The sequence below is a fragment of the Pteropus medius genome, unplaced genomic scaffold (assembly GCF_902729225.1).
Source record: "Pteropus medius unplaced genomic scaffold, Ma_sr-lr_union100, whole genome shotgun sequence".
NCBI classification, from domain to species: domain Eukaryota; kingdom Metazoa; phylum Chordata; class Mammalia; order Chiroptera; family Pteropodidae; genus Pteropus; species Pteropus medius.
The window spans coordinates 2212698-2222551 of record NW_024352789.1 but is presented as its reverse complement, the minus strand read 5'-3'; the positions used below and the strand labels follow the sequence as shown (position 1 = coordinate 2222551).

The window sequence follows — 9854 nt, the reverse complement described above, 5'->3', positions numbered from 1 at the left end:
AGGGACTCAAGGACGGTGAGGAAAACTTAATCACTGGGGTGGAGGGTGGAGGGAAGGGCGTGGCTTTATGGAGCTGAAGTTTGAAGCGAGGCTTTAAATGAGTACAATATTAACTGACAAAATCCACCCACCTATTTGAGAAACCTAATCATTCATTAAAGCTGGGGACAGAGGCCCCCTCTGCCATGAAGATACTCACTTGTCTGGCCCAGCCGGCATAGGCTCTACTCCTCCTTCGAGTCCCCAACAAACGTGTATCGAGTCGGCCTTCCTTACATGCAAAGCTTAGGGCCTGCCTCTGCCTCTAAGGACAGGCCCTTCTAGGACATGGCCCTCCACAGGCTGTTTCCGCCACCTGACCGAGATACTACCACTGAGATTTTAAAATGAGGAAACCGAGGCTCAGGTCGCAGGGGAGACGCGGCTTAAACCGGTCACAATACGCTGGATGCTCAGTTATAAGGGTCCGTCAGTTTGGGGTAAATATGGGCTCTGAAATAACGGGGCTTGTTGTAATGAGGGGTCACAACATGGGGGCAGCCTAACGGTTCAATACACAGCCGGGCGGCAAGAGGGGTTCGGCCTAATCACGGGCAGGTAAAGAACAGGGCCCGGGCACACGGTAGTGGGGCCAGGGGGATGAAAGAGGGGTCACAACACGGAAGCGCGCAAGAAACCGAACATGGGGTGGGAGGGTTTTAAATGAGGGTTCCGCCCACGGGGTGGGGTGTGGGGGTTTGAAACTGGTCATGGGCACGAGTCGTCCGGCCAGATTTAAAATTACGGCACGGGACCCGGGTCATGCGGACCACCGCGGCGGATTAACAACCGCGGGGACCGGCGACAGCGCTGCAGGGGGAACGCGTGACGGGTCCTCGACAAGCTCTCCCTGTCCGCTGGGCAGAGAGCGCCACACAGTGGTGACCTGTTCCCTTTCCAACAGCCGCTGTCATTTTTCTAGCCGGCTGCAGACGCCGGCGACAGAATCCAGTGGCCAGGAGGTGGCGCGAGAACCCCACGGTACCTTTCCCGGTTTGCCGCCATGGTGTTTCTCAGCCTCTGGGGTATTGACTGTATTTAATCGGACTGGCTGATTCATCTAGAGCTATGAAACCATAGCGTTTTAACTTAAGGAGAGATTATATGTCGTATTGTGCCAACTCCTCATTTTAAGGATGAGGAAACTGGAGCACACTAAGGGGACAAAAATCACCGAGGGACCTCGCAGCGGAGGGAATCGGGAAGGATGCTCTGGCTTAGCTCCAGAGGGCCGCTGTTTCTCCAGCGGCAGAGCCCACTTCGGGGTCCGCCTGCAGCACAGCGGGGCGCTTCCCCTCCCTCCCTTCACGCCCCTGCTTCCTGGTCTTTGGCTGTTGGCCTTGGAGCCTGCGTGGCCCCCCGTTTGCCGTGTGGCAAGGTCTACGAGAGCTCACGTGGTACCCGCGATGGCGAAGTGACGCAGGTCGAATTCACCAGCTCTGACCTCATGTTAGCTGCTTCTCTCTACTCAACAGTCTCCTCGGCCAGGTTTCCCCTTAATCCCTCATTTTCTGCTCTGAAATCTTTCCACGGCCCCTCTTACTGTCAGAGAAAGAATTCCGAGTTCTTCCTGCTAGAGTCTCAGGTCCTCCGGCTCTGGCCCACCTCACCCTTCGGCCGTGACTCGCTCTGCTTCCCCTCTTCGGTGTCCTCGCTTCGCGGAGGAACGATGTAGTCATGCTGTCCCCTCCGCCCAGAATGCCGCCCGGCCCTGCCACTGACCCACCGAGAGCCCCCGCGAAGCCCGAGCAGCTTCCAGACTTCGAGACCGCTCACGTTTGGATTGATTCTCTGCCCTCTGGCTCAGCTTTCTGGCGAGGGCCCCTCAACAACGGTGTTATTTAAACAGCAGCCCCCGCAGGGGCTGCCCCGCCGAGCTCAAGGCCCAGGCCCAGCCGTGACCCCTCTCGTTCTCTCTCCCCCAAAGCCGCGGCCCTAGAAGCTTAGCCGCTCTCTCTCTGAAAGCCTTTTTCGGCCTTGTTTAATGGTGGTTGCTGTATACATGTTTCTTACTAGGTTGTAATCTCCTGGAGGAAAGGGACTGTCCTTACGAATTTTTGTATCCTCCCCGTGATGAATATGATCCGATGGCCCTCGGCATCCATTTCCATCTCCTTCTGTGTTTCTACATTCCCTCGGGGCTAGGGTTCTGGATGTGAATTACGTTTTACCTATGAGATGTTTTTGCATGATATTGATTGACAGGAGAGACCCAATACATGTTCAGTTGAATTTATTCCGAAGCCAGACTAATTTCTTCCGTCTGCCCACCTGTTCGACAAACAATTAATGAAGCCGCTGGACACCAGTGACCTGCTGTATGAGGCTGTATGCGGTTGAGTAAGATATGGTCTTACTCCCAGTTTGGTGGGGGAGCGTGGAGTAGAGTGTGTGACACATGACACACCAGAAACGAGTAGAGGAAGGAGTGCGGGGTGTCCAGGAGGGCTGCCCAGAGAGGTGACGTTTTGGGGACATGCAGAGGATGCCTAGATTTTGCCGGGCAGAAAGGGGACGGGGTGTTCCAGGCTGTGCGATGGTGTGGTCAGAGGTAGAAATCGATGAAAGACCGGTGTGCTAAGACAAGACCAAGTCTTTGGCGTGGCCAGAATGTCGGATGCCCCCGGGCGGGCTGGGCAGGTCCTCTGAGTCAAATGACAAAGGGCCTATGTGCCGTGCTCAGGCAGGTGAACTTCATTTTAAAGTCTCTGGGAGCCACTGAAGGGAAGGGAGAAATGGGAGGAGATTCCGGAGGGACTGGTGTGTGTGTGTGTGTGTGTGTGTGGAGACGGCCAGACTTAATGGCCGTGTGAACCTGGCGGGGAAGGAGCTGAAACCATCCTTAGAGAAATTCCCTTTGTCTCCTTGTTATATGTTTCCTATTGATTTTTATTTTTATTTTTTTTCAGTGCCCAGGAACTCAAAGAAGCAAGATCTTAGAAGTCTAGAAATGAGGCCTTGTTTTTGGGACACGGCCCACGGGTGAAGATGGCACAGCCCCACGGGGAAGAAAGAGAAGAGGCATCGAGGTCAGTGCTCACCAATCATTTATTGGGTCTTTTAATACAATTCCATAGGTTTTTCTCGCGAAGGGTTTTCAGGCCCCAGGAGCGATGGAGCATCAGAGTTGGCTCCTTGGACGCTGAAAACGGGTGACATCTGCTTTCCCTGTGTATCATGATCAGAAACCAGGAAGGCATGCAGCTGGCCTCAGTGCAGTCAGCTGTAGTGACGGCGGCTCGGTGGACCGTCCCTCTGGGAAGGGGTGGGCGCTGTGGACATCAGAGGTGCTCTCTGTAGCCGCTGGCTCTTGTAGCTGCCTCTCACTGCGTTTCATTTCAGTGTGGACTAGGAGGCTTGCAATTCTCCATGTATCAGCCGCTGGAGCCAAAGCCCACCAAAGCCCAGGCGTCCTGTCCTCAGGCTGTGATGTCTACCTTCAGAATACCTTGCCTGTTTCTGAACTTTTGGGAGAAGTTTTTACCTTACGACGACCCAACCATGTCCCATCTACATGGAGGGCAAATCAGGAAATGATTTAAATCCCCAAACTAATCAAAATTGGGATCTGATTATTTCACCCAATTTCCCACTCAGATTTCACCCAACCGTACACCCTAGCATTGCTGCTCAGAGAACTCAAATGGCCTGAAGATGAGTGCTAGTCCTCGGAAGCACCCTTGCAAGTAGATAGAGGGTAGAGGTGAGAAGGAGACATGCATTTTCCATCTCTTAAAGGGAGTAAATGTGAACTTGACTCACAGGCGTCTTCCTCGGCTTCCGGTCCTTTACGCTGGTGCGTATAGCTTAGTACTGACGCGCCCTCTGCTCCTGTAGGTACTCATAGAGGGGGTTCAGGGCAACCCCTGCCTTGGTTGGGTGCCTTCCGCCCTGTTCTCTTCTTTGGGGCCTCCCATTGCCCGGGGCTGGGTGGAGGGCAAGGTCACCGTACCTTCCCCGGGAGCCTTGGCTCTGGCCGTCCGTAGTCACGCCGGACTTCCCTCCGTTAGTGCAGTCCCGCTGGGTCCAGTGGGACTGCCTGTCCTGGAGCCCGTGACCTCTCTCTCTCTCCTCGTGGGTCTGCCTGTCCCATCTCTGATGGCTTTGCTGGTCCTCGTGGGTCTGCCTCGTCCTGTTCTGATGGCCTTGGTCGCCGCGGGTCTGCCTGTCCCATTCTGATGGCTTTGTTGGTCCCGGGTCTGCCTGTCCTGTCTCTGGATGGCCTTGCTGGTCGTCATGGGTTTTCTGTCCCATTCTCTGATGGCTTTGCTGGTCCCTCGGGTCTGCCTCCGTCCTGCTCCCTGATGGCCTTGCTGGTCGCCATGGGTCTGCCTGTCCCATCTCTGATGGCTTCGGTCCTCGTATCTGCCTGTCCGTCTCTGATGGCCTTGCCATCAGTCATGGTTCGTCCTGTTCCCTGGATGGCCCCTGCTGGTCGCCGCGGTTTGTTCGTCCCATCTCTGATGGTCTTGCTGGTTGTCATGGGCTTCCGTCTTGTCTTGGCTCTCTGATGGTCTTTGTTGGTCGCCATGGCTTGCTCTGTCCTGGCTCTGATGGCCTTGTTATCGCCGGGCATGGCTTGTTCTGTCCTGCCTCGATGGCTCGCTGGTTGGTCATCATGGGTCTGCCTGTCCCGTCTCTTGATGGTCTTGTTGTCATGGGTCTGCCTGTCCCGCTCTGATGGCCTTGCTGGTCATCAAGGTCTGCTGTCCCGCTCTATGGCCTGTTGGCCGCTGTTGTGGGTTTGTCGGTCCCATCTCTTGATGGCCTTGCTGGTCGCCAAGGGTTTGCTCTGTCCTGTCTTCTGCGACGCACCCCTGCTGGTCATCACTGGGTTTGCCTGTCCTGTCTCTTGAGACAGCCTGCTGGTTCTCATGGGCTTGCCTGTCCTGTCTCTGATGGCCTGCTGGTCATCATGGGTTTGCCTGTCATGTCTCTGATGGCCTTGCTGGTCGTCATGGGTTTGCCTGTCCCATGTCTCACATGTGGTTTCCTGACCCTCAAGACTGTGTCTGCCCCAGCTTTGGTGGCCCTGCTCTTCATCTGCCTGGTGGCTCTGCCCCTCACCACGACTCTGCCTGGTCTGGGCCTGCCTGTGGCCTTGCTCTCTAGAGCACGATTGCTGGTCAGTCCCTCTGTGACAGTGTGGCCTTTCTTGCTGGATTTGTGCTACGAGTTTGTGTTGGTGGTGTTGGCTGTCCTCCTCGGGCCCCCAGGCCTGGTGGCTGTTCTGCTGCCCTTGTCTAGACTGGACTCTCTGTCCCTGATCTCGGTTCGCTTCCTGTCCCTGTGTCTGTTGGCTCAGTGGCCCTGGCCTTCCTGACCACTCGGCACGTGGATCTCTGCTTGTGTCTGCACTCTCTCGGAAGCGCCTGTTCAGCCCAGTGTCCCCAGTCTCTGGTTGACTGCGCTGCGAGCCTGGGCCTTGTCTGTCTGTCTGGCCATAATGATAACTCTGGCCTTGTCTGTCTGTCTGGCCATACTGAGAGCTCAGGCCTTGTCTGTCTGTCTGGCCATACTGAGAGCTCAGGCCTTGTCTGTCTGTCTGGCCATAATGATAACTCTGGCCTTGTCTGTCTGTCTGGCCATGTTGAGAATCCAATTCTTGACTGTCTCTGTGATCACAGCCTGATTCCTGACCCAGCCTCCCAGACTGACCATAATAAGAGCCTGATTCCTGTTGGTTTCTTTGGCTGGAACGAGACTCTCCCAGTTTTCCAGACTGGTCATAAAGAGAATCCTGAACTTGTCTCTCACACTGATTTAAGGCCAAGATATGTCCTTGTCCTTTGGACTGGTCACTGACAGATTTATGACTCAGTCTTTGACCAGAGCTGGAGTCCTGACCTCGCTTCTCAGACTGGCCACAGCGGGAGTCCCTGTCCTGTGTCCCAGACTGACCGTGGTGGGAGTCCCTGTCCTGTGTCCTAGACTGACCGTGGTGGGAGTCCCTGTCCTGTGTCCTAGACTAGATTCCAGGCGAAGTCCCTGTCTCCAGTCCTAGACTGGCCACAGTGGGATCCCTGTCCTGTGTCCCAGACTGACCATGGTGGGAGTCCCTGGCCTGGGTGTCCTAGGATCTCGACTGTGGGCGGAAGTCTCGTCCCAGGCCCCAGACTGACCTCATGGTGGAGTCTTGGCTCCTGTGTCCCAGACTGACCACATGGTGGGAGTCCCTGGCCCAGTCCTAGACTGACCGTGGTGGGAGTCTCTGCCCTGCGTCCAGATCGGCTGCAGCGGAGTCCTCGTCCTGTGTCCTAGGACGATCCGTGGGTGGGAGTCCCTGTCCTGTGTCTCTAGACTGAATCATGAACTCGTCTCAAAGTTCCTAGGACTGACCTCGCAGGGAGTCCTCGTCCTGCCCCAGACTGGCCACAGTGGGAGTCCCTGTCCTGTGTCCCAGACTGACCGTGGTGGGAGTCCCTGTCCTGTGTCCCAGACTGACCGTGGTCGGGGTCTTGCCTTTCTCCCTCGTGCCTCTCCCGGTGCTGTCTGCCTGTATTTCGTGGAAACTTCTGGTCTTGTGTCCCCTCCTGCTCCCCTTCTTGCTGGGACGTTCTGTCTCCACAGGACTTAGCATCCAGCTTACGGTAGCAAGCTTGGACCAGCTGGAACACCAACAAGAGATATTCGTTGAAATCAACATGCCCATTTCTGTCTTTATCCAGGAGGCTCAGGATGGTTTCCACAGTCTCTGGGTCATCCGGCCTCTGTGAAATAAAACAAAGAGCCAAATCGGATGTTTTCCTTGGCCATGTCCACACCCCAGCCTTTCCAGAGAGCGTGAGCCTTCTTGGGTTTGAAACCGCCCATCCGAAGTGGCTTCGGCTGAGTTCTAGTCTTTGATCAGCTGGTTCTCAGGCCTCATCCCTTGCTGGGCCAATGGGAGCACAGCACTTATTTAAAATCGACTCCATTAATAATTAATTTGAGTCACTCAAGGAAGCTGTCCCTTCCCATCACATGCCATGTTGTACTTGTTTGTTTACCTACTTCTTCCCAACCACTCCGTGAGATTCTGGGGGGAGCGTGGAGTGGGGCGGGGGGAGGCTGCTCTCCTCTGTGTTCGGGTCCCCAGTAGGGGGTAAGTGCTTAATGACGCATTATGGAAGGGATGAGTGATGGATGAGCACTAAAACATAGACATCGAGATGTGAGTCTAGATCATCTTCTGCGAAATGAGTTCCAGTTTGAAGTTGTACTTCCTCGCGTTCACACTCAGCTGTAAGGAGGTGTGCGTGCGCGTGCGCAGGTGTGCATGCATGTCTGTGCGCATGTGTGCGTGCGTGTGAGCATGTGCTGGGAGGGAACTATAAGGACCTGCCCGAAATTCTTTTAGTGACAGGGCGGAGCTTCACCGAATGAAGCGAACGCCATCGAGCCCTGGCGCAGGTGTCAGACTCGCTCGTCCTTGACTCCAGGGGCCCGGAGCCTGCGCGTCTTACCCGGAGGATGCTTCCGAACTCAGCCAGCAGCAGCTGCTTCAGCTCCTTCTTGCAGAGCAAGGTACAGTCCCCGTTCTCCTGAGCGTATTTCTGGAACACTTTGATCACGTTGAGTATGCTGTTTAGGAGTTGAGCCATTGTGGCAAAGACAGGCGAATCTAAAAGAAGAAATGAAATTTGTGTAGTGTTTAGGGTGAAGGGCAGGGGAAGGCATTTTCAAAGGGAAGCGGCCCCTCTCAGTTAGGGAAAGAAGCTCAAGACATGACAGCCCCTTCTCAGCCATGTTCCTCACTCTGTGTGAGCTACCGTGGACGGGGGGTGTAAACTATGGATTTCCGCCATAGTTTCCTAAAAAGCCATTTCCTAAAAAGCAAATAATATGCGGTGGGTATTTTACACGCCCCATCCTCCACTCCAGGTGGGATTTGCTTGATTGAAACTCTCAAACTGGAAGGAAAAGGAAAAGTAGTCAGGAGCCCACAGGGCCAGAGCCAGTGTGCTGAGGCCTAATTTTCCACCGATGACCAGCACGCAGGAGGCGGCACTCAATAGACCCCACTGAATAGGCCCAGCCCACTAACGGGCCTTGCTACGGTGGGGGACAGAGGGCCAGAGGTCTCTCGCCACGGGCCAAGGAGGCTTCCTGGAGGGCACGTTCTAGCAAAAGCTTCCAGCCTGGATGGTTGTTCATGATTGTAATCAGCGACTACAAAAACGGTGACAGATGGGAACCGCGAGCCAGATTAACTGCATGGACGATGGCGGGTATATCCTACTAGCCCGGTTCGCACTGGCCGTACCGGAAGTCAGGGGTCTCTGGGGTCTGGATCTCAGCGATATTTCTTCTTGGGATGTGAAAATTCCAGTTACCGAGTTTACAGGCCTCCTCACTGAAACCTCAACGGCAAAGCACATCAGCCTTCAAAAAGCATTCCAGTAACGCGTGCAGGGGACAAGCTGAGTGCCTGGACTACCGCTGTGGCCCCGTGGTCTAGGGCCTTGTCCCCGTGAGCTCCAAACACGCGGCAGCTGCTCCACCCTGGAGACTGAGCGACCCGCCGGCGGTTCCAGCCCTCGGTTTTTGGGTGCCTGGGACACCCTGAAACGTGAGTGAGCACGTTTACGGGCTCAGAAGTAGGCCACCCCAGTTATCGTCTCATTCTTAGGAAGAACCAAGAAGAGGGGCAGGAACGGGCCCGAGGCCGTCACCCTCAGGGTCTGGGCTCAGCCTGCTGTGGCCCGGCACATGGTGGCCATCACCGAGAGCCTCGTGGACATTGCCGAGCTGCCCCACGCATGACGCACGTCTTACCTGCTTAAGGAGGAGCGGGCAGAGCGAGAAGCTGAAGAGGATACTAGAGACCTGGAAACCCATCCTATTTATAGGGGTTTTAATTGTCCGTCCCAGGAGACACCCATTCTGCGACAGAGCCTGAATCACCCCGGGCCCAGCCCAGCTCGGCCCAGCCTGGCCTCTCCCTCTGCAGACCGTTTGGTGTATTTACTTCCCCCACGTGCTCACGAACCTGTTTGTCATTAGATTAGGTGACACTGTTCAAGCCTCAGCCCCATTTAATTAGGGGAGTGTCTGTGTGCGTGCGTGCCGTGGGGGTCCCAAAAGACAGGGGTGTGTGTGGGCTGAGTTCATCCCTAATATGTGTCATGTACCAAGACTAATGGAGGACAAGCGTCAAATACCGAAGATCGTCAGCATGGCCACTTCACGAAAGCCTGGCCGAGGAGGGGCCGGCGTCTAGGTGTAGGGCCAGGACTCTGTCCTTGGAAGAGGTTACCTCAGGCTAATGTCCTGCCCCTATCGGTGAATTTTCTTCCATTAACCTATTTTGAGATTGCTTTTTATTTGACGTCTGTGCAGGCTCATGGGGGAAGTAGGTACATGATGAATTTGAAGCGATGATGGGGGCGCAGCTGCCACGCGAGCCTTTTACGGTCTTACTGAAAAGTTAGAGTTGAAGGACAACACTTATCCTGTGAGCAGAGACACTGCCCGACACCCGGGCCTCCACCTGCTCGCCCGCTCTGCACCCGTGGCGTCAGCACGGGGCAGTCACTGCGAATCTTGGGGGAGTCAGCGAACCCTCGAGTTACGGAAGCATTCGGGCATCTTGTGTAAAGTGTGAAAAATTCTAGATTTGCCCGTGCTTTCTCCTTTTGTCTCCGGCCGGACTTTCTTCTCTGTATCCATCCCTCAGTCACTTCTCCGTGATGACGCTTGCCGTTATCGACTGCGTGCTCAGGGCTCCGCAGAGAAATCGCACGAGTCCAGAGAGATTCTGGTTCTGTTGGGGTAAAGAAGCTTCGCCCACAAAAAGATTTAGGACACCTGGAGCAGAACGCGAGCAGTGCCGG

The 9854-nt window shown here is 55.2% G+C and overlaps 1 protein-coding gene across 1 annotated transcript in view; it reads right to left on the bottom strand.

Annotated features, from left to right (window-relative positions):
- The window catches only part of LOC120592232 (trichohyalin), a 33700-nt gene extending 26017 nt beyond the window's left edge, over window positions 1-7683 (bottom strand). The window contains 5 exon segments of the mRNA XM_039849825.1: window positions 3992-4184; window positions 4349-4397; window positions 4943-6002; window positions 6409-6749; window positions 7485-7683. Of these exon segments, the coding sequence (XP_039705759.1) occupies window positions 3992-4184; window positions 4349-4397; window positions 4943-6002; window positions 6409-6749; window positions 7485-7622 (1781 nt within the window). The 5' untranslated portion in view covers window positions 7623-7683.
- Window positions 7684-9854: the final 2171 nt, after the last annotated feature.